Source organism: Molossus molossus, unplaced genomic scaffold (genome assembly GCF_014108415.1).
Source record: "Molossus molossus isolate mMolMol1 unplaced genomic scaffold, mMolMol1.p scaffold_m16_p_15, whole genome shotgun sequence".
NCBI classification, from domain to species: Eukaryota; Metazoa; Chordata; class Mammalia; order Chiroptera; family Molossidae; genus Molossus; species Molossus molossus.
Window position 1 is genome coordinate 402,764 of NW_023425350.1, and position 27,610 is coordinate 430,373.

Here is a 27,610-nt window from a genome sequence, read left to right on the forward strand (position 1 = left end):
CCAGGGTCGTGTCGTCACCACCAGACGGAGCCACTGGGGCTCGGCCACTCGAGTGGGCGCCGGAGCGCAGAGCTGGGTTATAGGAAGGACACCAGGCCCTGGACGCAGCCGAGGTTCACGGTTCCAACAGCCGCGGCCACAGGGAGACCCCGGTCCTCACACTTACTTCCCTGGCTCAGAAGAGGAGACAAGGTCAGCTTGTAAAAGATGCTATTTTCATTTTCTGGGAGAAAGTCACCATTGCAGCTTGCAGAGTGGTGCAGGGGAGGCTGGTCTGCAGGGCAAATACGGGGGCGTCTCTGAGCACAGCTGACTGACGGCGACCGGCAAGGTTTCCGGGACCCCGATGTCAGGTCAGGCGACAGGTCCTTGGTTACCAGCCGCATCCCATCACAGGCAGCAACGGAGCCTGAGGTTAGGAAAACAAAGGTTTGGGAAGTAGAAATGATTGGTTTTGAATCTTCTTTGCAATTCTGAGATCATTTGATGAGCAGGAGAAAGAATTCTGTAAGAAATTCCTGTGCCTTTAGGAATTTTATTTAACTTTCATAATGGCCAAAGCCCTAAGACTAGTCTTCTTTTTTAACATGGATGTTTTATGGGAAGTAGATTTACTTTATTCACAGTACTTACTCCCAGCGACATCACCCGATCTGCGGAACCCCCGAGGCTGTGGGGGAGCTGGGCTGCTGACTAACCGGCCAATACGCCGGCTTCCTTTCCAAATAGTTGGGACATCCGAGACCTGCTCAGCACGGCGGCCCGAGGGAGCGGTCCTCCGGGTCCAGGGAGCCATTTGGAACCCGCCTCAGCCCGAACGCCAGCTTCTGGGTCCCTGTCCCCGCTGCAGGGACCAGGAGGGTGGGCTGAGCGCGTCTAAGTGCACGTTGCCCTGAGCGCGTGTTTGTTTTCTTCCAGATGCGAGCGCTGGCCGTCCTGGGGGCCACCCTGGTGGTGGCCTGCAGCCAGGTGTTCTTCCCCTTCATGAGGGGCAAGGGCCGCCTTTGGGGTGAGTGACAAGTAAAACGTGGCGTGGTCTTTGTCCCCGGCGAGGTCCCGGGTCCCAGTCCCGGAACAGAACGCCTGCTGGCGGCCGAGGCAGGGGAGACCCCGTGCTCTCTTTCGCTTCCCCAGGAAAAGAGCTGTCATTCTTGAGCTTAAAGAATGAAGACACCTCTTCCCGGGAAAGAACTGGTTTTCCTGTGGTCACACGACGGAGTGTGTCCATCTGTACTGGCTCAGGTGTCTGGGAAGTGTTTCTGGGGAGCAGCTGTCCACTCCCTTGCTGTGAACCCCGTTTCATTAGGAAACTGCTGGGTGTTTGGAATCAGGGTGTAGCAATGCCAGACTTGGTTACGAAAGCAGAAAATTGTGAACGTAAGAAACGTAAAATCCTGTGAAGAATTTTGGGAGTTTGAGAGAAGCAAACTCAAGGGGTTGAGGTGACGCCCCAGAGCAGGGCAGTTCCGCCCCTTATTTTATACGTTCCGACCAAGAGACAAGGCCTGAGTGGGTCAGGGGACCCCTGGCGGAGAGATCAGGGGGGCGGGAACGCAAAGCGGGGAACCTCTGGGTGAAAAGTAAAACGATAGACGTGCTTCTGTTACACAGGTGGGTTCGGGCAGTTCACAGTCAACAAGGACCCCGAGAACAACAACATGAGGGCATTTGTGGTTTCGCCCTGGCGCACAGGCTGTGCCCTGAGGGGGCTGGGAAAGGGGACAGTCCAAGGTCTGTTATCACAGATGCACGAAGACCACGGGCTCCATTAGGCGAAAGGGGACTTTGTCAGGAGATGCCGCCGGGACCTGACTGCCTGCCACAAGCTGCTTTTAGCTAAAAGTTTCCATTTCAGGCCTCCCTTGTGGTTACTTCAGGCCTCTGAGTTTGCAAGGCCGCCAGGCCGGCCTCCCTGAGCTGTCAGGTGAGCCTGTGGCCCCTTTTCATCCACAACATTCACATAGAAACTCTGCTAAAAATAAATAAGAAACAAGAAAAAAGCCCCAAACCCCAGAAGGGACTGCCGTCCGCAGTGTCGGGGCCTGTCTGGTGGGCGCTTGAGCTGCCAGACTCTGGGGCAGTCGCTTCTCCCTGGGACAGACGCTCAGGCCCCCCCCCCCCAATCCATGCATCCTGGGCCAGGCCCCCCCAGGAATCACAGGCCTCCCCAGGAACCACAGGTCCCCCCGGGGACCACAGGCCTCCACAGGAACCACAGGCCTCCCCGGGGACCACAGGCCTCCCAAGGATCACAGGTCCCCCCGGGAACCACAGGCCTCCACAGGAACCACAGGCCTCCCAAGGACCACAGGTCCCCCCGGGAACCACAGATCCCCCCGGGAACCACAGGCCTCCCAAGGATCACAGGTCCCCCCGGGAACCACAGGCCTCCACAGGAACCACAGGCCTCCCAAGGACCACAGGTCCCCCCGGGAACCACAGGTCCCCCCGGGAACCACAGGCCTCCCCGGGGACCACAGGTTCCCCTGGGGACCACAGGCCTCCCCAAGGATCACAGGTCCCCCCGGGAACCACAGGCCCCCCTGGGGATCACAGGTTCCCCCGGGGACCACAGGTCCCCCCGGGAACCACAGGTCCCCCCGGGGACCACAGGCCTCCCCAAGGATCACAGGTCCCCCCGGGAACCACAGGCCTCCCCGGGAACCACAGGCCTCCCCGGGGACCACAGGCCCCCCCGGGGACCACAGGCCTCCCCAAGGATCACAGGTCCCCCTGGGAACCACAGGCCTCCCCGGGGACCACAGGTCCCCCCGGGAACCACAGGCCTCCCCAAGGATCACAGGTCCCCCAGGGAACCACAGGCCTCCCAAGGATCACAGGTCCCCCCGGGAACCACAGGCCTCCCCAAGGATCACAGGTCCCCCAGGGAACCACAGGCCTCCCAAGGATCACAGGTCCCCCCGGGAACCACAGGCCTCCCCAGGGAACCACAGGTCTCCCCAGGAGCTGGCGGATGCCGAGTCCCCGCAGCCCACGCCCACCCCAGGCTGTGCCTCCTGCACCAGCCACGCGTTTGCCGATGGTACTGAATGTTGTGGCCACGTGATCAGACTCCCGCACGCCTGAGGAAGGGCACTCCATCCAAGGTTGTCAGAGGTCGGAAGCAAGCGCTGAGGTCAGACCAGGCAGTGAGCTCTGGTCCTGCCGGTTACTAACTGGGGCACACTGGGTTCCTTCCCTCTGCTCACCTGTGAGCTGACACTGTCCCCCAGTCCTGACTGGTGAGCATCTGTGAGGTGCGCCACCTGGAGCACAGGTGCCCCCTGCTGGCCGGTGCCAGGAGTTCATGTGTTCAAGCATCAGGAAAAGGGGGCCCTGTCTCCCCTAATACATCAATCATTCTGGTACCTGGCACGTGGCAGATGTTCAGCCAATGTTCTGTGAGTTGATTGATTCGTCTTTATATTGTTGTTCATTAAGCTCCTAGTTCTATAAACCATAGTAACAAAAGCCAAAGGTTATGTAACTAGTTACAAGATCATAATGTAGCCCTGGCCAGTTTGGCTCAGCGGTTAGAACGTCGGCCCGCGGACCAGAGAGACCCGGGTTCAGTTCCTGCTAAGGGCACGTACCTCGGTTGCAGTTTGTCCCCGGCCCCAGTTGGGGTTGTGTGGGTGGCAACCACTCGATGTGTCTGTCTCACATCGATGTTTCTCTCTCTCTCCTCCCCCCTCTCTCCCTCTCCCTCTATGAATGCAAAAAGTGTCCTCAGGTGAGGATTTTAAAAAATCATAATGCAGCAAGTGATTTCACAGAATAAAAATGATCTGTGCACGACTTTTTCTTTTTGTCATTTTAGAAGTCAAATTGTTTTTTTAAAACCAGGAAATGTGGTATTTAGAGCTTTGCTAAAGCAATTTTCTATTATTCCGCCATCTCTGAGAGGTGTGACTATTTTTCGCTTGAACTTTTAGCAAACACATAATCAGTGCGGCACAGCGCCCCGTAAAAAGGCCACGCTCCGCAGTCTGCTTTGCTATTAACGGGGATGCTTTGAAGCTGGCTTATCACTTGTATACTTTGTAAATTACTTACTTAGAAAGTTTATCTCACAGTGTTTCCGTTTCATGTTCTTTGATATGAGAGGTTTTTTTTCCAGTTGACAACAAGCCAACAATAACTTTGAAACAAAATAGTAACTCACTGGTAAACTTTCTTTGAAACATAATTTCTATTGGTCACATTTGCCAGAGTGTAACCCGTGTACCACTTGATCTGTGTGTGAGTTTGGGGTGCAGCAGGGGTGCGCACAGACTCGGCGAGGTGAACAGCGGGTCGCTCCCCGAGCATATCCAGAACAGCGGGGCGCGGGGCACGGGCACGGGACCTCTGCTGGACCTCGATGGCCCGCAGGCGGAGGTGTGCCTTGGGCTGCCGCCCACCTCACAGCTCAGGAAACAGAACGAGGTCAGAGTGACCCTCAGCTCCCGGGCTGCACCCCCCCCCCCCCCCGTCAGCCTGGCTGACACACGGAAGAGCCCGTGAGACCTGGACTCCTGCTGCGGTTCCACCGTCCGTGTGAGGGTTTCGGGGACCAGCCTGGCGTCTGGGCAGCACGGGAGCTGGTCCAGGGGGACCCCAGGAGGCCCCGGCTCACAGAGAAGCAAACTCCCCTCCCCCTGGAAATTCCAGAACGAAAGTGGCTCCACAGAGGAAACAGTTTGTTTTGTCAGAAGTGTGTGTGTGACTGGGGGTGTCTAAGAAGTCAGGGACCACGTCCCTTTCCAAGACCCCGAAGAGTTTCCCGTGGAAACCGCATCCTCACACGCAGACGGGGCGCAACGTCCAGATTTATGTGCCGTTACCTTCACGGCGGATGTCGCCACACGTCGGAGCTGTTAATGGAAAGCAAGGTGCAGACGGACAGCAGGCGCGGAGGCCGGACCTGCAGACAGGGAGCCGCCGGCAGCGCCCGGTGAGCGCCTTTCAGGGGAAAAGCTGGCAAATCCATTCCAGCTCCTTGGACTTTGCACCCGTCACCTGCAACGGCGCGTTCTGACCTAGAAGTGGGATTGTGACCTGTTGTCGCCTCCGGCTGGGCTGCTAGAGGGGAACCGCACAAGGGACACACAGCCGGAGACAGAGGAGGGGCCGGGTCTGTCCTGGCCTGACCCATTCCCGAGCCTCCTGCCCCGCAGACAGGGCGGCAGGATGTCGGCACTGAATCTGGAAGCCAAACGCCGCACCGGGGCTCTCGCCGAGCACCCCAAGGACTAAACTGTGGAACAAAGTGGGAGCCTGTGGCCGGAGATGCTGCACATTCGAGTCTCTGTCTTCCGTTAAAAGCACCAGTTAAAACAGGAAATAGTACCATGAATTTTCTATATTATTGGTTTAGGGAACAAAAATATTCAGAAAAAAGCTACAGAGAATCCTTAGCGGTGGTTCGGGCAAGTGGGAGAACAGGGCCCAGCCCACTGAACCCCCGAGGGAACAGCGCGGGGCCCCACCCTCGGCCCTGCCACCTGCAGCTCTGCGCGCGGGAGCTGGCACCGGCTAAGACGGGAAACGGGGTGCAGGGTGCAGGTCTCCCGGGGCTGGAGCCGCGCAGGTCCAGCTGGGCCCCGCGGAGGGGCTGGCAGGAGGGGTGATGAGCCGCTGGTCGCTCCTCGGTTCTGAGTGTGACGATCGGTCCTAGGCCAGTCCCACGACCCTCAGGGGCCCAGTGCGTCAGAGGAGAGCCAGCTCCTGATGGACACCGCGACCCACAGCCCCGCGGACAGGTACCGCTCCGGGGCAGACGTGGCGGGGGACAGCAGGTGGACGTAGCGGAGTGGACGGCAGGGATGTGGGAGGGGGAGCAGTGGGATGGGGGACAGTGGGTGGACGCGGGGGGCGGACGGCAGGGGACAATGGGTGGACACGGGGGGCGGACGGCAGGGGACAGCGGGTGGACGCGGGGGGCAGCGGTGCGGACTTGGGAGGGGGGCGGCGGGGTGGCCGTCAGGGCATGCACAGTCCCAAAGCCTGTCCCCTTCGGTACAGTCACCTGTCAGCAGAACCCTTCAGAAATGGCACCTCCCACGGGGTTGGCTGGGACGGGGCACGCTCTCCGCAACCCCACTTTGCTGGCTGGAACCCAAAGGTTTAGCTGGACTTTTAGGAGAAGGTTTCTCTTACCCAGTTGGGGTGGGAGCCATGGGGTTTGGATGGAGACTTGTGACAGGCAGCTCTTGGCCGAATATTCTGTTCACCGTCCAGCGCAGACCTGTTACCCGTAAGTATATCCTGGCCCAGAGGTCGGGGCATGTGCAACCACCTGGACGCCCCACAGTGCCCGGGACCTGGAGGCACCATACATGTCCGCTTGTTCGACTCGTATGAGTCACCAAGTCACCATGAGAGAATAACAGAATCCATGTCCCCCCTCCGTTCAGCAGACAACTCAAGAAAAGAGAGATCATTTCTCCTTCTCAACGTCTGGCTTCTCCCAAACCCCCTGAGCCAACCAGCGGAGCTAGTTCCCGAGTGGCAGAGATCACAGAGACTCCAGTCCAGGCAACAAAAAGAGGGGTGTCCCTGAGACAGTCCCAGCCACTAACAGGTGAGCTTGGATGGAGTCTCTGTCCCACAAGAGTAGAGCAGGGGGTGGAGCAGAGGGTGGAGCAGGGGGTGGAGCAGAGGGTGGAGCAGGGGTGGAGCAGAGGGTGGGGCAGGGGTGGGGCAGAGGGTGGAGCAGGGGTGGGGCAGAGGGTGGAGCAGGGGGTGGAGCAGGGGTGGAGCAGGGGTGGGGCAGAGGGTGGAGCAGGGGGTGGAGCAGGGGTGGAGCAGGGGTGGGGCAGAGGGTGGAGCAGGGGGTGGAGCAGAGGGTGGAGCAGGGGTAGGGTAGAGGGTGGGGCAGGGGTGGAGCAGAGGGTGGAGCAGGGGGCGGGGCAGGGGTGGAGCAGAGGGTGGGGCAGAGGATGGGGCAGGGGGTGGAGCAGGGGGTGGAGCGGGGGTGGAGCAGGGGTGGGGCAGAGGGTGGAGCAGGGGGTGGAGCGGGGGTGGAGCAGGGGTGGGGCAGAGGGTGGGGCAGGGGGTGGAGCAGAGGGTGGGGCAGGGGGTGGGGCAGGGGGGTGGAGCAGGGACCAGTGGGGCCGTCACAGGGAGTCTCTTTGTCACCAGGAGGGTGTGACTCCCACTCACAGGACAGCAGCAACGTTGGCACATGCTTTTGTTAGTCTGTGAATTAACTGTTTCTCTACTCAAATTGGATTTGGAGAAATTGCTCAAAGTTAATTTGTTGAAAAAAATAGCAATAGAATTAGCAAAAACAATAAACCATCAAAAAACAAAAGAGACCGTTTTCTGGGCCCTGATTGGAACATTCCCAGGATGGGAACTGAAACCCAGCAGGAAGGACGTGGGGCTTTGGTAGATGCAAGGCAGGCGGGTGTGGGGGAGGCAGTGCCGCTGCTCACTGTCCTCAGCGGTGCAGGTGACAAGTGACAGGAGACGCGCCCAGTGAGGCCGTGGTCACCCCGAGACTGGCTTACCCGGGGGCTCAGGCTCTTAGAACTGCTTTCCCGAAAGATCTCAAGGAAAATACATCGGGAAAGCCCGTGTTCTGAGCCCTGGGGTGGAACGAGAGGGCCGTTCGGTGGGAACCAGCCCGCGAGAAGCGTCTTTTTCAGGGGACGTGTCCTCACCGAGGGTTTTGCTCCGACGTGTTTCCCCAGACGCCCCGTCGGAAGAGCTGCTGAGCACCAGCACGAGGGTGTCCGGGTGCCTGGCCCCTGCGTCGCCCCCGCAGTGCCCAAACACCTGCCTGGCAGACAGGTACAGGCTCATCACGGGGGCCTGCAGCAACAGGTATTGTCCCCGCTCCCGAATCTCCTGCCGGTGGGTCTGAACAGGACCAGGTGTGGGGCTCTTCCCAGGGTCTGCGCTCTCTCCGGTCCCTCTGACGCCCCGTCCTGGCCGCTCCCCCGGCTGCGCGTGTTGTCTGGGCACCTGTCTGGCTGGCACCACCTTCCAGCAGCCTGAGCCAAACGGCAGGGCCTGGGGGCCAGCTCCATGGGGGGGGGGCGGGGAAGGAGCCACACACTGAGCAGGGTGCCAGGGGACAGGGGATGTGGAGGAGACGCAGCCAGGCAGGGTGATAGAAGGGACGGGGCCTTGGGGACTTGGTGCCCCGGACAGGCCCCCACGCTGTGTTAACATATTATATTTTATATGTTTTTAATTATTCTTTAAAAAAAATTTTTTTTTCTTTATTGATTTCAGAGAGAGAGGAAGGGAGAGAGAGAGAGAGATGGAAACATCGATGAGAAGGAACATTGATTGGCTGCCTCCTGCATGCCCCCCACTGGGAATGGGGCCAACCACCTGGACATGTGCCCTGACCAGGAATCGAACCAGCAACCCCCCGGGTACATGGGTTGACGCTCGACTACTGAGCCACACCAGCCAGACCATATTTATATTATAATTTATATGTTGAAATTTTATATTTACAAACATGCCAGGGAGCATAAGGGCCTCAGTGTTCATTGTTTAGTTCAAGATTGAGACTGTTTTTCACAATTGTTATTAGGACATCACAGATCGGACCAGCACGAATCTATTACGGATGTTTGTAATTCTTTTTTCTTCTTTTTTTTTTTTAATCCTCACCCAAGGACATTTTTCCATTTTTTGTTCAGATAGAATGGGAGGGGGAGAGAGGAAGAGAGAGAGAGAGAGAAACATCGACGTGAAAGGGACACATCAAGTGGCTGCCACCCGCATGACCCAACCAGGGCCGGGGACAAACTGCAACCGAGGTACATGCCCTTAGCGGGAACCGAACCCAGGTCTCTCTGTACCGCAGGCTGACGCTCTAACCTCTGAGCCAAACCGGCCAGGGCAGATGTTTGTAATTCTTAAACAGAGACGGACATGTTTGTTGAGATAAACTTACTAAGGAAACGGACGCAACGTGCCCGTTAGCTGGCGGATCTGCTGGGTGAACACCGCCCACGAGCCGAGAGGCACGCAGCCTGGTCACCTGGTCCCGTGGCCACTGGCTGTCCCCGCAGAACTGTTCCTTGGGAGCCGGGTTCACTCACCCTCAGGTGCTCCAGCTCGGATCAGGAGTTAGCCAGCCCCCGCGCCCCAGAGAACGCGGCAGCAGCCCGCAGGTGGCCCGGACGGAGGTGGAGCGACAGCCCGGCCCGCCGTGCCTCTGGGAAGTGCAAACTCAGAGTTGTCACCACACCACTTCTACATTCTGCCAGCGAACAGCGTGCCGCCGGCCTGTGGCCCTCTTTTTAGCGAACACTGGACAGCGCCTGACGGATCCAAGGATCCGTGACCGATCGTTGAACTTTCACCTTCTTCGTTTCCGGAAGGTTTTCCAGAGGCCTCACACCCCTCGCGCCCCCTCGCGCCCCCTCGGGCCCCCCGTGCCTCTCACTCAGAGGCCCCTTTTAAAGCCGACAGCTCGGAAGTGGTTGGTTAGATCAAGATTTTACTGAACGCGACTTCACCACCTCGTGCATTTACCCCTTTTGCCAAAATGCGCTTTGACCGCAGAACGAGACTCCTGTGTGTCTCCGTGCAGCCAACCGTCAAATCCAGCAGCCAAGAAGGACTCGTTTCTCCCTGCCTCCTCCTCCCTCACCGACCCCTCACCTGTCACCTTCGTTTCCACAGAGACCATCCCAGGTGGGGCGCCTCCGACATGCCGCTGGCCAGGTGGCTGCCGCCCGCCTATGAAGACGGCATCAGTGAGCCCCGAGGCTGGAACCCCCACTTCTTGTACAACGGGGTTCTCCTGCCCCCGGTTGGTACCCCAGAACACTGCGTGACCTGTGGTAGGTGTAGGTTCCCATGACCTGTCCCCGGCCCCGGTGGACGGGGTGGGCTCCCTGCAGGTGCCCGTGTGGCCCCCCAACCCCCGCCCCAGCCAGGGGCTCCGTCTCATGCTGAGGGACTGAGGCTGTGAAGACGAAAGTCCCAGCGAGTGAGGGGGAGGGCGCAGGTCTACTCAGGTCCGTCTGTCTCCTGCTCGTGCTTCAACCAGCTCCTTGCTGGACGAGGCTGGTGCAGCACGTCCAGCCACGAGGCTCATTCACGCAGCGATGACCACGGACTCTGCTCTCAGAAGCACGTGGTCTGCTGAGCCCAGACCCCGGGCACTGGTCCCGCTTCTCACCCAGGTCCGGGAGGTGACACAGCAAGTCATTCACGTTCCCAACGAGGCGGTGACCGAGGACGAGCAGTACTCGGACCTGCTGATGGCCTGGGGGCAGTACATCAGCCACGACATCGCGTTCACGCCACAGAGCACCGGCCAGGCCACGCCGGGGGACGGAGCCGACGGCCCGCTGACCTGCGAGAACCGGGGCGCGAGTTTTCCCATCCAGGTGGCGTGTTACCGCTTCTGTTCATCGTGAAACTCGCAGATGCCATTTCGAACATCGTCCGTTCCCGGGGCAGCGGCGCGAAGGGCGGATGCGTGTGTCTGAGTGCGTGACGTTTCCTTACCTGTGTGCATGTCTGCACCTACGTCCGTGTGTCCGTCATGCATCGTCCTGAACGCGCTCCTCCACTGTGTGCACGCCGCTGAGCGACCGGCAGGGCTGTGGGGGCGCCTCGGAGCCCTGTGCCCACGGCGACCCGGCAACAGTTCGCGGGTGCTCAGCTCCGCTGTGGACTGAGCCTCACGGGAGCCGGCGGCGTGGGGACCTGACCAGGCACCCGTGCGGAGCGGCACCCACGCTGCTGCGAATTGTTTCGTTAACAGTGCTCGGTTTCCCCTCTTACTGGGAGGGTTTCAGCTACTTCCCTTCAAACCTGCCACAGGGCTCCCCGAAAAGGAAGGCCTGAGGAAACCGGCTGACCCCCCAAAAGGGCTGGTGGGTGACCCAGGCCTCTGCCGAGGAGGCCCCAACAGGGGAGTCACTCAACAAAACACCCCAAAAGGGAATATGGGGGGGCAATGAGCGGCATTACTGCCGTAGTACCCTGGACAGGAGGGGAGGGTCGGCAGGCCGGGGGTTCCTCATGTCTGTAAAGAGGGTGCTGAGAACCCAAGGTGACCTGAACCCCCTTTCCAGCAGCTCCCTGAGAACGCCTCCCAGACCAAGGGCACCCCCTGCCTGCCCTTCTTCCGGTCGTCTGCCGCCTGCGGCCCCGGGGCCCAAGGCGCCTGGTTTGGCAACCTGTCCACGGTGAGCCCGCGGCAGCAGATGAACGGGCTGACCTCGTTCCTGGACGCGTCCACGGTGTACGGCAGCTCCCCGGCCCTGGAGGAGCAGCTGCGGAACTGGACCAGCGCGGAGGGGCTGCTCCGCGTCAACGCGCACCACCAGGATGCCGGCCGAGCCTACCTGCCCTTCACCCGGCCACCCACGCCCCCGGCCTGCGCCCCCGAGCCCGGCGCCCGGGGCCCCGCCCCCTGCTTCCTGGCTGGGGACAGCCGCGCCAGCGAGGTGCCCGCCCTGACGGCCCTGCACACGCTGTGGCTGCGTGAGCACAACCGCCTGGCCGCCGCGCTCAAGGCCCTCAACCCACACTGGAGCGCGGACACCACCTACCAGGAGGCGCGCAAGGTGGTGGGCGCCCTGCACCAGGTGTGGGCAGGGCCGCAGTGCCCTGAGCTCTCTCTGTCTGGGGCGGGTGGTGACGAATCTCGGTCTCTGTCAGAACGCTGATCCCTGACGCCGTCCAGATGGGACCTGATCCTAATCCCTGTCCCTCCTTCTAACCCGGGCACGGAGCTGCCCACCTGTGTCAGCCTGCGGGATGAGCCTCCTGCTCTGTGTACAACCAGGGAGGCAGTTACGTGTCTGACGTGTAAACCCTGTGCATTTCCTGTCCCCCCAAAGACTCCATGGGAGGGCCCCACAGAGGGGGAGGGCTGGGGGGCAGGGCTAGGCGGCGGGTCCGGACTCTGGGTCTGAGTGGAGCCTTCGGTGCTCGGACTCCTCAATGCGACCAGGTTGCCGCAAGGCTCAGGAGTTGGTGCTGTGCGCCAGGTGACGCGGGCCCGAGGCACAGGCCTGGACAGAACTCTTTTCTCCCGTGGAAGGAGCCCAGTGGCAGCAGCCCCCCGGCCAGTCCTCAGAACTGTGGCCCCAGCTCGGCTGGCCCGCCCTGCGCTGTCCTGCCCCAAGGGTGTTGGAGGCGTCTCTGACGTGCCCACCAGCCCGTCCATGGGGAGCTCAGACTTGGTGTGGGGTTGGCGGTGCTGTACCTGCTCACCTGTGCCCTTACCTGGAAGGCGTGGCCCCCGGGACACCTCTGAACCCCAGGCTTGCAGGAGACCCTCCTCCCCGACCTGAGTCAGCCGCCCTGCTCAGAGGCTTGTACGTCTCCTTTCTCCTAGATCATCACCTTGCGGGATTACGTCCCCAAAATCCTGGGCCCCGAGGCCCTCAGGCAGCACGTGGGCCCCTACCAGGGCTATGACCCCACCGTGGACCCCACGGCGTCCAACGTGTTCTCCACGGCCGCCTTCCGCTTCGGCCACACCACGATCCACCCCCTGGTGCGGCGGCTGGACGCTGGCTTCCGGGATCACCTGCCGCCCCTGCTGCTGCGCGACGCCTTCTTCCGCCCCTGGCGGGTCCTCAAGGAAGGTGCGCCCCCCAGACCCCGGCTTGGAGACGCAGCACCACCGCCCCTGAGGGCCGGCGCGCCCTGTCACGTGGGCAGTTCCAGGGTCCCACCCAGTCATCAGTGTTTGTGGAGAGAACACATGTGCTCAGAGTCTCTCGAAGGCTAAACTGTTCACCACAAACACGGCCCAGGTCTTGAAGTTCAGAACCCACAGGTGGCAGAGTCCCGGGCCCGGTGGCCTCTCCACCTGTTTAAAAAACATTGAGTAGGGCCCTGGCCAGTGTTGCTCAGTGGTTAGAGTGTTGGCCCACGGACCAAGGAGTCAGGGGTTCGATTCCGGTCAAGGGCTTGTGCCTCAGTGGTGGTTCGTCCCCGGCCCTGAATGGGGTCATGCGGGAGGCAGCCGGTCAATGTGTTTCCGTCACGTCGATGTTTCTCTCTCTCCTATTTGAACAAAAATGGAAAAACATCCTCGGGTGAGGGTTAAAAAAGAATGAGCGAAGTTTGCAGTCTGAGCTGTTACTGTTTCTGCAGAACCGGGAGACTTGGGTCACCTTCTCCGGCCTACTTTGCAGGTGGTTTGGACCCCCTGGTGCGGGGCCTCCTGGCCAGACCAGCCAAGCTGCAGGCGCCGGGGCAGCTGATGAGCGAGGAGCTGACGGAGAAGCTCGTGGTGCTGTCCCCCGCGGGAGCCTTCGACCTGGCATCCCTGAACCTGCAGCGGGGCCGGGACCACGGCCTGCCAGGTCAGCCACCGTCCTGCCCCGCACGCGCTGTCCGGGTCCTGGTCCAGGGGAGCCACCAGTGAGAGGCCTGCTCGGACCGGTGTAGCCATTGACGTCCCTGCCGTGTGCGTGTGTGTCCGTGTGTGCGTGCGTGAGTGCATGTGCGCTGCTGTGTGAGTGTGCATGTGCGCGCGCATATGTGCATGAATGTGTGTGCGCACGTTTGCATGTGCATGCACGTATGTCCACGTGTGCATGTGTGTGTGTGTGCGTGCGTGAGCGCGTGCCCGCGGTGGCTCTGTCCCTGTCCCTGTGGAATAGGACGGACTGAGCAGGACAGGTGGGGCCCTGTGCCAGCTGCTCGGAGACAAGCTGTGTGGGGGCTGGGCACTGACACCGTCCCCCTGGGTGTCGACGCCGTGCTGTGCACCCTCACAGCTCATGAGCAGACTCTGCAGTGAGACCCTGAGTCTGGACACTCCAGCCCATCCACACGGCCAGACCCTGCGGACAGGAGGCTGAGTGTGGACGCGGTGTCAGTGGGGGGCTGGGGGGCACCCAGACCCGGTGAGAGCCACGGCCGCGCGCCCTGCGCAGGTTACAACGCCTGGAGGGAGTTCTGCGGCTTACCCAGGCTGCGCACCCGGGCCGACCTGAGCAGGGTCATCGCCAATGGAAGTGTCGCCGACCGAATAATGGACCTGTACAAGCACCCAGATAACGTCGACGTCTGGCTGGGCGGCTCAGTGGAAGACTTCCTGCCGCACGCTCGAACGGGCCCCCTGTTTGCCTGCATCATCGGGAGACAGATGAAGGCCCTGCGGGACGGGGACCGGTAGGTGGCGGCAGCCTGTCACGTGTCGGTCCGCACAGGCGCCGGTGTCCCAGGCGGCTCACGGGGAGCCAGGTCTGGGGCCCAGCTCGGGCACCACAGCTCAGCAGGCGTGTGGCCCTGGGCAGGTCAGTTCTCACCCGTGACCCTGGCACCTGCAGAGCAGGGTAAGCACGAGGCGCATCCTTTCTGAGCCCCTCACCCTCTCTCGCCGGCGTTTCCACACCCGTGACCACGCGGACCAGCAGGCACTGCGTGAAGAGCACACTGTACCTCAGACAACCCTGGAACACCTCCGTCCTAGACCCTGACCCTCCGCAGACCCTGCAGAGGTGGATGCCGTCTGGGGCCCAGGCTGGGGCACGGCTGCAACCCCTCTGTCCTCTCAGCCCTTGGCCTCCTGCATGACCAGGGGGCACCCAGGGGGTCAGAGCAGCAGCTCCCTGCCCCTCCCCATCCGTGCGTCTTCAGGGTGCAGCTCACATGACTCAGGAGTTGGTGGACAATTTTGACCACAGTGCACAGAGGTTTTCCTTCTTGTTTAACTATCCCTCCATGTCAGGTCTGCCCTTCGTCGTGCCTGTGCCTAAGCCGGATGGTTTTTAAGAACATTGATGTCCTCTCGGGAGAGCACCTTAGCCCCCCCAAGCCCCCCACCCCAGACGAGTTCAACGTCAGTTTCTGAGGTGCTGCATTTCAAGCAGTTAGGGATTCTTGGGGAGACATGATGGATGCCGCCTCACTCAGACTGTGCCGTCGCCAGCCTGTGGGCTCCGGGGATGGGGAGGCACGGCCGCGGGGGGCAGGGCCCTGCACACTGCTTCTCCTGCACAGGTTCTGGTGGGAGCACAGCGGGGTGTTCACGGAGGTGCAGAGGCGGGAGCTGGAGCGGCACTCCCTGTCTCGGGTCATCTGCGACAACACCGGCCTCCCTCGTGTGCCTGCCGACACCTTTCAGGTGGCCAGGTTCCCCCAGGACTTCGAGCCCTGTGAGGTCATCCCCGGCCTGAGCCTGGAAGCATGGAGGGAGGCGGCTCCCCCAGGTAACTCTGTGTAGCGATGGGGGTTCAGCGGACGAACGATTTGTAACCTTGTGATATGCATTCTTGCAACCTGGCCAGCCTAGGGTGGAAGTGTGTGTGGACAGGTTTGACTGGAAGGCTGGAAGACCGCCCCATTGATTCTGAATGTGTCGTTTGCATGTGAATAGAAAAGGTTTGCATGACAAAATGTTGGAAGACCACCCTGTGAGGATAATGGGCTGTAGGCCCAGGCTTGGCTGGGTTTGTTATTTTTTAGCTTGGATGTCTCTTTCTGCTTTAAAAAGTGAGAGACAAGTCTGGGCTGTATGGTTTGCAGAGATGCCATCTCAAGGAGATAATTTGCATAAATCCACATGTAACTTGGGGAACCAGTCTGCAAATAAATCGGCCTGCATCCAGAGATCCGGAGCATTTGCTCCCTCACAGAGCTCCCTCTCACTCCCACCAGCGTGTGTTTACAGTTCATTGCGTTGCACCGACCCCCAGCCGGCCGAGAGAGATGGCAGCTGTGGGCCTCTCGCTGCCTTGTGTTCACTGCCAGGCTCCGCTGTGGAAGCTTCTCTAGACTGGCAGGGGGCTGAGTCCTCAGCGGCAGCCTCCGTGGGGGAGCACCTGCTCCCTGCCAGGCCCCTGTAAGGAGATGCTGTCCTGTGTGGCTGGGTCAGTGACAAGGGGTCAGTCAGTCACGATTTCAACCTCAGGAGTGACAGCTCGGGGCTCAGCCTTGGTTTCAGGGCCCATCCTGTGCTCCAGGGTTTGGGGGGCACCTGACCTCTACCCGCCACGTTCTAGTGGTGCCCACCCAGCTGTGACAAGCAGAGGTGACAACAGAGTTGGGGATGTCCCTGCAGGAGGGCGCAGTCGCCCCTGGATGAGAAGCAGTAGCCCGGATAACACATCTTTGAGATCAAACTGAGTGACCAGCACTTCATTACAGAAACTAAAGCTCTGGGACAGGGTCAGACGCTCCAGGAACCTGAGCGTCATTCAGGGCTCAGTTGAGCAAAGCCAAGGTTCTGAATGTGACGTGACGCTCACCGAGTTCCTTCTAGCACACGGCAGGGCTGAGATTGGCGGGTCCTCGACCCCCATTTCTGTGCCTCACACTGACGCATCAGCTCGCTCACACCTGCTTCACGCAGCTGCCGCGGCCTCCTGTCACTGTGGCGACGAGCTGACGCTGCAGTCACTGCTGGGTCCTGCGTGACCGGCACTCCTCCAAGGGCCGGGACCATTTGTAAGAACAGGTGTGCACACACACACATAAATACATACACACATGCACATACATACACATGTGCACACACACATACACATACACATACATTCACACGTGCACACACAGACAGACACACATAGACACACATGCACACACATACAATCACACACAGACATGCATACATACACACAAACACAGACACACACGTACATACACACATACAAACACACACATAGACACACACACAGCCCTCGGCAGCACTCACACTCTGTCGCTGGATGAGATCGACAAGTGATAGTGTGAGCGGCATGTTCGTGCCCCACGGGCCACGGGGAGAACCACAGCGGAAGGGCCCCGGGCAGAGGTGGGGTGGGGACGAGAGAGTGGAGACACGGAAAGGTGGCGGGTTTCCTGTCAGAGGGAGGAGCCCCTGCCACCTGAGAGGCCACGCCGGGCCTGGGTGATCACGGGCCCCAGGAGCCTGATCCGAGAGCCGAGAGGCAGGTGAGGAGACCGGACTGGAAGTAATGGGCCCAGTCCCACCAGCTCGGCCCCGTGAGATGCGGTTCTGTGGTTCTGAGCGAGACACCACGGGGCCGGCTCCCGGTGGGGGACACCTCGGCCCGGCTGGGGACATGTGGTGGGGGCAGTGCGGACGCCGGAAGACCCTGGAGAGGCTGCGGAGCTGTCCCTGGAGGAGGCGAAGTGGCCCAGCCCCAGGAAGTGGCAGTTAGGCTGTCAGGGGTTTGAGGACAGACCTGTCCTGACGACAGAGCCTGTCATTTCCCGATGGGTTCCCTGGGCTGATGGAGGAGGGGCTGGGGAGCTGGCTGGGTCCCTGAGGGTGTGGCTTGGACGAGGTCGGGCGGGGCCACCTCCTGGAGCTCAGCTGCAGGTGAGGGAAGGCGGTGGGCACAGAGAGGAAATCCAGGAAGGGTGTAAATCTGGGGTTCCCTGTACCTGCCTTCTGTGGGGACTGTGTTTAATGCTGAGAGGCCAGATGACAACCAGGCGCAGTCTGGAAAGGACACGTCCTCTCCTGGAGGTCAGCGCAGGTGGACAGTGAGTAGGGCGGGTGCTGGGACCGGAGGCTCCTGGGACCCGCCAGACAGGCCCTCGCGGTCACGGCCACCACCTGTGCTGCGGTGGCCGGGGATGGTGGGCCGGAACCGACCACGGCCTTTGACTCGAGAGCTGGCCGCCGGCCTTGAGAGCGCCTGGTCGGAGTGGGGAGCAGAGCTGGCCACAGGTGACCGCGGACACATGGGGGGCACAGAGGGAGGCCAGCACGGGCGGCGGGGGGTGATGCCGGGGAGGGGCTGCTCGGGCCAGTGCCCAGGAGAACGGTAGGCGCCACGTGAAGTCCTGCAAGGGCGATGGGGTGGGGCGTGTGGTCGGGAGGTGACAGAGGAGACCACCTGACTGCGCTGACCTGTCAACCTGCCCAGGTGGCGCGTGCGGCTTCCCGGGGAGCGTGGAGAACGGGGACGTCCTGCTCTGCGGTGACTCGGGCCGCGTGGTGTATTCCTGCCGCCACGGGTTCCGGCTCCAGGGGCCTGCGCAGCTCACCTGCTCCCCCCAGGGCTGGGACTTCCCGCCGCCTGTTTGTGAAGGTCAGTCACCAAACAGGGGTTTTTGAATGGCTGTCCCCCCCATCTGCATTTTCAAATATGAATTGGAAATAAATGTCCTTCACCAAGAGGTGCTTCTGAGCAGTATCTTCCCAGGAGCTGTTTTGACTTGGAAATCAAGTATTTGCTCCTTAGCTGACCATGTCCCCAGGTTGACACCTGTCTTGGTAATGAGGCACCAAGATGGTCACATCAGACGCGCCCGGCGGGTGACGTGGGCAGGTTGACGTGAAGAGGCTGTGGAACCCATTTCTCTAAAGAAACAAAACAAGTGTTTCAGCAGATGAGCCAGGGACTAGGAGCACCCCACCAGGCGCTGGCCTGCCCGGGCACCCACACAGTGCCCGATGGAAAGGAGAGACGAGCAAATGTTCATACGGAGCCTCTTTGGGGCGCATCCACCTCGTGACCCAGCCGGAAAAGAAGCTGGGTGTCTGCAGCTCTGGTCTGCCCACCGCCGAGAGGTTGTTACCGAGTGGACACGACCCAGCTCCTCTGCCATCTGGGGGAGAGATTTCACTCAGGACAGATGTGCTGGGGGACAGGACCCTGCAGGGCTGTGCGCCGGCCGGGGTCCCCCCTGCAGACGGACTGGAGCCCGGAGACACGAAGGCCTGGACGGCTTCCCCTCCTTCATGAGGAGCATGGTCACCGCGGGCGGGTCTGTCCGGATCCTCCTTGTCACCACGGGGCCCAGAGACCCGCCTTCACCATCCCTGACTTGGGCTTCTGATGAGAAGACACTGACCACAGCTGGAGTGAAATGGGGTGAATTGTGTCCCCCTAAAACTCTATGTCGAAGCCCCCCAGTATCACAGCATGTGATCCTGTAGAAAATAGGGTCTTTGCAGATGACATCAAGGTAAAATGAGGCCATCAGGTGAGCCCTGATCTGAGAGAGGAGACCCAGCGGGGACGGGTCGGAGAGAGGCAGCCGCAATCCAGGGGGCGCCGAGGTGACCAGCCGCCACCAGCAGCCGGACGAGGCCAGGAGGGACCCCGCGCTCTGGGAGCCAGAGTGGCCTGGACCTCTGCCCTCCATGCTGTTGGCAGCTGGTCTGTGGCACTTGCCAAGGCAGCCATGAGGGCCTCTGCGTGGGGCCTGGCAGGGGACCCCGTGAGGGGAGGGCTACGGAAGGGGTGGGGCCTGGACGGGGTGTGCGTGGTGGCCGACGGCCCACAGCCGGACAGCCTGCCCCATGCCCACCACCCCACATCCCCTGGGGTGGTCGCAACTTCCAGGGACAGCGGCTTGGATTTCACGCTGTGGTGACAAGCCCAGCGGGACCTGCTCATCCCCACTGGCTCCTCCTCGTATGTGTTGTGGGCACAGACGGGGCCTCACGTGGACAACGATGACCATGAACACAGCTCCGATCCTCTCGGCACTGAGCTCGGGCCAGCGGCTCCCGTCCCTGGGAAGCTGACCACTCTCGCTAGTCCTGATGCTGTGGTCAGAGCCTCACCCGACGTCAGTACTCGTGACGATACGGCGCCTGCCGGGTCTCCTCGCCCGCCGGGGCGCTTAGGGCCACCCCGTCCCCCGTGCCCCGTGGGGAACTGTCAGCAGGGGGAGCGTTAGCTCCAGAGGGTCAGCAGGATGGGGGCCGGGCTGGTGTGGCTGGAGAGTGGCCGTGGCTGGAGCCGACCCCTGAGAGGCTGGGGCCAGTCTCCTCGGAGGATCCGAATCAGAGGAGGGACCTCTGGGGTCCCCGGGTTGTCAGCAATGGAGGAAGCTGTCCTCCTGGATGGAGCCAGAGCGGGGCAGCTGGCCCCATGGGAAGGGGTGCACCGGAGGACACGGGCCCAGGTAGGGGGCTCTGACCTCTGTACTCTCTGTGCAGATGTGGACGAGTGTGAAGGGGTCGAGGAGCCTCCCTGCCACGTGTCGGCCCGGTGCCGGAACACCGAGGGCGGCTTCCTGTGTGAGTGCAGCGACCCTTACGTGGCCGGAGAGGACAGGAGGACCTGCGTAGGTGAGACCCACCCCTCGTGCCGGCCAGGGGTCGCATTTTGGGGTGACGGAAGGTCACCTTCTAGCTCTGCTGGAGCGGTGACGTCTGTCCACCTGCTGGTGGCGTCTGTGTGTCCATCTGACAGAGCGGCTGACTTTGTTGAGACCGTTGGTGGTCTCACGCCCCAGTGAACTGAGCACGTCTAGTCTCACGTACAGAACAGACGTTACGTGACTTGCTCAGGGTCATACAGCCGCTCAGCCACAGATCAGGATTCATAACTGGACCTCTAGCTCCCGTAAAAAACGGCGTAGATCTTGTTAGAACAGAAAGACAGGTCTTAGCCACACGACTGCAGTGAGGGGGGACCTCTGCCCAGAACTGAGCTTAATCCAGCCCATGCAGCGGGGCTCACGGCCCGCGGGCGAGCGAGGGCGTCCATGGGAGGAGACGCAGCAGAGCGCGGGCCCAGCAGACAGTGCTCGGAGGAGCCTGACCTCACTGAGCCCTCGCTGAGCGCCGGGCTCACCGTCCAAGCATCGCCCACTCGATCCCAAGGCTCGTGGTGTGTGCCGCGCACAGAATCGGGGTCCAGTGAGCAGCAGGCCTCAGATGGGCCCTCGCGGCTTCTGTACCTGCTTGGCCAGCGATGCCGTCAACACATCTGGAATGAGCACCCACGGAAGAGCCCGTGGCAAACGGGCACCCAGGGGCCCCGGGCCACGCCCGCTGCCCCACAGCCCTTCCCCGCGTGGACAGTGACACCGAGCACGACGGAGCAGGAGGACTGGCCCATGTTTCCTGATGGTCTGGGGGCCGGTGTCCGTGGCCAGTGCAGAAGCTTCCTAAGGGCCCATGGCCAGTCCCAGGACCCGCTCCGGTGGCCTCTGGCCTCTGCCTCGCGCCGTCCAGCTGAGACCATTTCGCTCTGATTTCTGCCAACTACGCTGTCTCTCTCTGGAATGAACACTCCAGCTCGTAGCTGGGAGACCTGCCATCCGGCCCCCCACTGCCCCCCAAGCTCTAACCTGCCCCCACGGATGGAGATGGCACCTTCCTGCCCTGTTTACCCTCCACCTGGTCTGCAGAGGCACCAAGGGTGTGGCTCCTGGTCACCTGGCTCTTCCTCCCCTTGGCTCCCCAGTCACAGCCCGCTGTGCGCCCACCTCTCAGGGTGCCCAGCGTGTCTGCACTGGGGTCACAGCGCCCCCAGGTTGGGAGGAAGAGTGTTTGCTGTCCTAGCAGGGGAGGCCAACATGTCCCCTCTGTCCTGTGAGCCTCCCCTCACCCCAACTCAGGGGCCTTGTCTGCTGGGGGCGGGTCCTGCTGGCAGACACGGGGGTCAGCCCAGCACGGATCATGGTGGGCTCGAGATCCGGGTCAGGCTCAGGCTCAGGCTCGGGGTCAGGGTCAGGGTCAGGCTCAGGGTCAGGCTCAGGGTCAGGGTCAGGGTCAGGCTCAGGGTCAGGGTCAGGGTCAGGCTCAGGCTCGGGCTCAGGGTCAGGGTCAGGGTCAGGCTCAGGCTCAGGCTCGGGCTCAGGGTCAGGGTCAGGGTCAGGCTCAGGGTCAGGGTCAGGGTCAGGCTCGGGCTCAGGCTCAGGCTCAGGGTCAGGCTCAGGGTCAGGCTCAGGCTCGGGCTCAGGGTCAGGGTCAGGGTCAGGCTCAGGCTCAGGCTCGGGCTCAGGGTCAGGGTCAGGGTCAGGCTCAGGCTCGGGCTCAGGGTCAGGGTCAGGGTCAGGCTCAGGCTCAGGCTCGGGCTCAGGGTCAGGGTCAGGGTCAGGCTCAGGCTCAGGCTCGGGCTCAGGGTCAGGGTCAGGGTCAGGCTCAGGCTCAGGCTCGGGCTCAGGGTCAGGGTCAGGGTCAGGCTCAGGCTCAGGCTCGGGCTCAGGGTCAGGGTCAGGGTCAGGCTCAGGCTCAGGCTCGGGCTCAGGGTCAGGGTCAGGGTCAGGCTCAGGGTCAGGGTCAGGGTCAGGCTCGGGCTCAGGGTCAGGCTCAGGGTCAGGGTCAGGCTCGGGGCTCAGGCTCAGGCTCAGGGTCAGGCTCAGGGTCAGGCTCAGGGTCAGGCTCGGGCTCAGGGTCAGGCTCAGGGTCAGGGTCAGGCTCGGGCTCAGGGTCAGGCTCAGGGTCAGGGTCAGGCTCGGGCTCAGGCTCAGGCTCAGGGTCAGGCTCAGGGTCAGGCTCAGGGTCAGGCTCGGGCTCAGGGTCAGGCTCAGGCTCAGGGTCAGGCTCGGGCTCAGGGTCAGGCTCAGGCTCAGGCTCAGGCTCGGGCTCAGGGTCAGGCTCAGGGTCAGGGTCAGGCTCGGGCTCAGGCTCAGGCTCAGGGTCAGGCTCAGGGTCAGGCTCAGGCTCAGGCTCGGGCTCAGGGTCAGGCTCAGGGTCAGGGTCAGGCTCGGGCTCAGGCTCAGGCTCAGGGTCAGGCTCGGGCTCAGGGTCAGGCTCAGGGTCAGGGTCAGGCTCGGGCTCAGGCTCAGGCTCAGGGTCAGGCTCAGGGTCAGGGTCAGGGTCAGGCTCGGGCTCAGGGTCAGGCTCAGGCTCAGGCTCAGGCTCAGGGTCAGGCTCAGGGTCAGGCTCAGGGTCAGGCTCAGGGTCAGGGTCAGGCTCGGGCTCAGGCTCAGGCTCAGGCTCAGGGTCAGGCTCAGGGTCAGGCTCAGGGTCAGGGTCAGGCTCAGGCTCAGGCTCAGCCTCGGGCTCAGGGTCAGGCTCAGGCTCAGGCTCAGGCTCAGGCTCAGGGTCAGGCTCAGGGTCAGGCTCAGGGTCAGGGTCAGGCTCAGGGTCAGGCTCAGGCTCAGGCTCAGGCTCGGGCTCAGGGTCAGGCTCAGGGTCAGGGTCAGGCTCGGGCTCAGGCTCGGGCTCAGGGTCAGGCTCAGGCTCAGGCTCAGGCTCAGGGTCAGGCTCAGGGTCAGGCTCAGGCTCAGGCTCGGGCTCAGGGTCAGGCTCAGGGTCAGGGTCAGGCTCGGGCTCAGGGTCAGGCTCAGGCTCAGGCTCAGGCTCAGGCTCGGGCTCAGGGTCAGGCTCAGGGTCAGGGTCAGGCTCAGGGTCAGGCTCAGGGTCAGGCTCAGGGTCAGGCTCAGGCTCAGGCTCGGGCTCAGGGTCAGGCTCAGGGTCAGGCTCAGGCTCGGGCTCAGGGTCAGGCTCAGGGTCAGGCTCAGGCTCAGGCTCGGGCTCAGGGTCAGGCTCAGGGTCAGGGTCAGGCTCGGGCTCAGGGTCAGGCTCAGGCTCAGGCTCAGGCTCAGGCTCAGGCTCGGGCTCAGGGTCAGGCTCAGGGTCAGGGTCAGGCTCAGGCTCAGGCTCGGGCTCAGGGTCAGGCTCAGGCTCAGGCTCAGGGTCAGGCTCAGGGTCAGGCTCAGGGTCAGGGTCAGGCTCGGGCTCAGGCTCGGGCTCAGGGTCAGGCTCAGGCTCAGGCTCAGGCTCAGGCTCAGGCTCAGGGTTCAGGGTCAGTCTCGGATCAGGGTCAGGCTCAGGCTCAGGCTCAGGCTCAGGGTCAGGCTCAGGGTCAGGCTCAGGGTCAGGCTCAGGCTCGGGCTCAGGCTCAGGCTCAGGCTCAGGGTCAGGCTCAGGGTCAGGCTCAGGCTCAGGCTCAGGCTCGGGCTCAGGGTCAGGCTCAGGGTCAGGGTCAGGGTCAGGCTCAGGGTCAGGCTCAGGGTCAGGGTCAGGCTCAGGGTCAGGCTCAGGGTCAGGCTCAGGCTCGGGCTCAGGGTCAGGCTCAGGGTCAGGGTCAGGCTCGGGCTCAGGCTCGGGCTCAGGGTCAGGGTCAGGCTCAGGGTCAGGCTCAGGCTCGGGCTCAGGGTCAGGCTCAGGGCAGGTCAGGGTCAGGTCAGGTCAGGCTCAGGGTCAGGTCAGGCTCAGGGTCCGGCTCAGGGTCAGGCTCAGGCTCGGCTCAGGGTCGGCTAGGGTCAGGTCAGGCTCAGGAGCTCAGGGTCAGGCTCGGGCTCAGGCTCGGGCTCAGGGTCAGGGTCAGGGTCAGGGTCAGGCTCAGGGTCAGGGTCAGGGTCAGGCTCAGGCTCAGGCTCGGGCTCAGGGTCAGGGTCAGGCTCAGGCTCAGGCTCAGGCTCTGGGTCAGGCTCAGGGTCAGGGTCAGGCTCGGGCTCAGGGTCAGGGTCAGGCTCAGGCTCAGGCTCAGGCTCAGGCTCAGGGTCAGGCTCAGGGTCAGGCTCAGGCTCGGGCTCAGGGTCAGGCTCAGGGTCAGGCTCAGGCTCGGGCTCAGGCTCGGGCTCAGGGTCAGGCTCAGGGTCAGGGTCAGGCTCGGGCTCAGGGTCAGGGTCAGGCTCAGGCTCAGGCTCAGGCTCAGGCTCAGGGTCAGGCTCAGGGTCAGGCTCAGGCTCGGGCTCAGGGTCAGGCTCAGGGTCAGGGTCAGGCTCGGGCTCAGGCTCGGGCTCAGGGTCAGGCTCAGGGTCAGGGTCAGGCTCGGGCTCAGGGTCAGGGTCAGGCTCAGGCTCAGGCTCAGGCTCAGGCTCAGGGTCAGGCTCAGGGTCAGGCTCAGGCTCGGGCTCAGGGTCAGGCTCAGGGTCAGGGTCAGGCTCGGGCTCAGGGTCGGGCTCGGGCTCAGGGTCAGGCTCAGGGTCAGGCTCAGGGTCAGGGTCAGGCTCAGGCTCAGGCTCAGGCTCAGGCTCAGGGTCAGGCTCAGGGTCAGGCTCAGGGTCAGGGTCAGGCTCGGGCTCAGGGTCAGGCTCAGGCTCAGGCTCAGGCTCGGGCTCAGGGTCAGGCTCAGGGTCAGGGTCAGGCTCGGGCTCAGGGTCAGGGTCAGGCTCAGGCTCAGGCTCAGGGTCAGGCTCAGGGTCAGGCTCAGGCTCGGGCTCAGGGTCAGGCTCAGGGTCAGGGTCAGGCTCGGGCTCAGGGTCGGGCTCGGGCTCAGGGTCAGGCTCAGGGTCAGGGTCAGGCTCGGGCTCAGGGTCAGGGTCAGGCTCAGGCTCAGGCTCAGGCTCAGGCTCAGGGTCAGGCTCAGGGTCAGGCTCAGGGTCAGGGTCAGGCTCGGGCTCAGGGTCAGGCTCAGGCTCAGGCTCAGGCTCGGGCTCAGGGTCAGGCTCAGGGTCAGGGTCAGGCTCGGGCTCAGGGTCAGGGTCAGGGTCAGGCTCGGGCTCAGGGTCAGGCTCGGGCTCAGGGTCAGGCTCAGGGTCAGGGTCAGGCTCGGGCTCAGGGTCAGGCTCAGGGTCAGGGTCAGGCTCGGGCTCAGGGTCAGGCTCAGGGTCGGGCTCAGGCTCAGGCTCGGGCTCAGGGTCAGGCTCAGGGTCAGGGTCAGGCTCGGGCTCAGGGTCAGGCTCAGGCTCAGGCTCAGGCTCGGGCTCAGGGTCAGGCTCAGGGTCAGGGTCAGGCTCGGGCTCAGGGTCAGGGTCAGGCTCGGGCTCAGGGTCAGGCTCGGGCTCAGGGTCAGGGTCAGGCTCGGGCTCAGGCTCAGGCTCGGGCTCAGGCTCAGGCTCGGGCTCAGGGTCAGGCTCAGGCTCAGGCTCAGGCTCGGGCTCAGGGTCAGGCTCAGGGTCAGGGTCAGGCTCGGGCTCAGGGTCAGGGTCAGGCTCGGGCTCAGGGTCAGGCTCAGGGTCAGGCTCAGGCTCGGGCTCAGGCTCAGGCTCGGGCTCAGGGTCAGGCTCGGGCTCAGGCTCAGGCTCAGGCTCAGGCTCGGGCTCAGGGTCAGGCTCAGGGTCAGGGTCAGGCTCGGGCTCAGGGTCAGGGTCAGGCTCAGGCTCAGGCTCAGAGTCAGGCTCAGGGTCAGGGTCAGGCTCGGGCTCAGGGTCAGGCTCAGGGTCAGGCTCAGGCTCAGGCTCAGAGTCAGGCTCGGGCTCAGGCTCAGGCTCAGGCTCAGGCTCAGGGTCAGGCTCAGGGTCAGGCTCGGGCTCAGGGTCAGGCTCAGGCTCAGGCTCAGGCTCGGGCTCAGGGTCAGGCTCAGGGTCAGGGTCAGGCTCGGGCTCAGGGTCAGGGTCAGGCTCAGGCTCAGGCTCAGGCTCAGGCTCGGGCTCAGGGTCAGGGTCAGGCTCAGGCTCGGGCTCAGGGTCAGGCTCAGGCTCAGGCTCAGGCTCGGGCTCAGGGTCAGGCTCAGGGTCAGGGTCAGGCTCGGGCTCAGGGTCAGGGTCAGGCTCGGGCTCAGGGTCAGGCTCGGGCTCAGGGTCAGGCTCAGGGTCAGGGTCAGGCTCGGGCTCAGGGTCAGGGTCAGGCTCGGGCTCAGGGTCAGGCTCGGGCTCAGGCTCGGGCTCAGGGTCAGGCTCGGGCTCAGGGTCAGGCTCAGGCTCGGGCTCAGGGTCAGGCTCGGGCTCAGGGTCAGGGTCAGGCTCGGGCTCAGGCTCGGGCTCAGGGTCAGGCTCGGGCTCAGGGTCAGGGTCAGGCTCGGGCTCAGGGTCAGGCTCGAGCTCAGGGCTCAGGCTCAGGCTCAGCCTCGGGCTCAGGGTCGGGCTCAGGCTCGGGCTCAGGGTCAGGCTCAGGGTCAGGGTCAGGGTCAGGCTCGGGCTCAGGGTCAGGCTCGAGCTCAGGGCTCAGGCTCAGGCTCAGCCTCGGGCTCAGGGTCGGGCTCAGGCTCGGGCTCAGGGTCAGGCTCAGGGTCAGGGTCAGGGTCAGGCTCGAGCTCAGGGCTCAGGCTCAGGCTCAGGCTCGGGCTCAGGGTCGGGCTCAGGCTCGGGCTCAGGGTCAGGCTCAGGGCTCAGGCTCGGGCTCAGGGTCGGGCTCAGGCTCGGGCTCAGGCTCAGGCTCGGGCTCAGGGTCAGGCTCAGGGTCAGGGTCAGGCTCAGGCTCAGGCTCGGGCTCAGGCTCGGGCTCAGGCTCAGGCTCGGGCTCAGGCTCGGGCTCAGGCTCAGGCTCGGGCTCAGGTTCGGGCTCAGGGTCGGGCTCGGGCTCAGGGTCGGGTTCGGGCTCAAGCTCAGGCTCAGGCTCTGGGCTGGGCTCGGGCTCGAGCACTAACCGGCTCATTCTCTCCAGACTCGGGGAGGCTCCCTAAGGCGTCTCTGGTGTCCATCGTGCTGGGCGCACTGCTGATCTGCAGCCTGGCGGCTTTCACCTGGACGGTGATTTGCAGGTGGTGAGTCCCCATCTCCAGGTGACAGGAGCCCACTGCTCCCTGTGGGGTTGGTAGTGACACTGCTGTTCTCCGTGTCCCCGTCCCCTTCGAGCATTGGGGACCTCTGGGCGGAGAAGGAGATCCCGGGAGGAGGCAGAGGGAACATTCTCCTAGGCTCCCGTGTGCCTCAGAAGGACAGGAGTGGCCTTTATCTCCTGTGGCGTTAGTCCAGCCAGGTTTGAATTCTTAAAACAGTCAACGAAGCAACTGGTGGTCCGAGCTTGATGGCCACAAATGTACATACACCCTGAACCCAGCGAGAGAAAGATTTGCCTCAGAGGTAAATGCTCAAATCTGCTCCAAGGAATCAACAGAGAAATGCAGGTCAAGGAGAGAGACAGGCTCACACGCCCTCCCGTGAGTTCACATGCTCACATCCACTCACACACATTCACACGCTCACACATTCACACGCACACATTCACACGCTCACACATTCACACACACATTCACACGCTCACACATTCACACGCACACATTCACACGCTCACACATTCACACACATTCACATGCTGACACATTCACTCACATATTCACACACACATTCACTCACACACATTCACACGCACACACATTCACACGCACACACATTCACATGCACACACATTCACACGCTCACACAT

The 27,610-nt window shown here is 62.7% G+C and overlaps 1 protein-coding gene across 1 annotated transcript; it reads left to right on the top strand.

The window, feature by feature from the left end:
• The first annotated feature begins 918 nt into the window (after positions 1–918).
• TPO (thyroid peroxidase) lies at positions 919–26,952 on the top strand. The gene is made up of 14 exons (XM_036263266.1): positions 919–1,009; positions 5,660–5,744; positions 6,402–6,565; positions 7,680–7,812; positions 9,637–9,766; positions 10,143–10,349; positions 11,046–11,558; positions 12,314–12,566; positions 13,122–13,292; positions 13,869–14,106; positions 14,938–15,146; positions 17,814–17,978; positions 19,841–19,972; positions 26,849–26,952. The coding sequence occupies exons 1-14, from the start codon at positions 919–921 to the stop codon at positions 26,950–26,952; spliced, it is 2,595 nt and encodes an 864-aa protein (XP_036119159.1).
• The last annotated feature ends 658 nt before the right edge of the window (positions 26,953–27,610 follow it).

Bases quoted from the DNA above. Each gene is read 5' to 3' on its own strand.
- TPO (XM_036263266.1), top strand. From the start codon at position 919: ATGCGAGCGCTGGCCGTCCTGGGGGCCACCCTGGTGGTGGCCTGCAGC. The intron at 6,566-7,679 runs GTGAGCTTGGAT...GTGTTTCCCCAG, and splicing joins ACAGTCCCAGCCACTAACAG to ACGCCCCGTCGGAAGAGCTG. The intron at 14,107-14,937 runs GTAGGTGGCGGC...TCTCCTGCACAG, and splicing joins GCCCTGCGGGACGGGGACCG to GTTCTGGTGGGAGCACAGCG.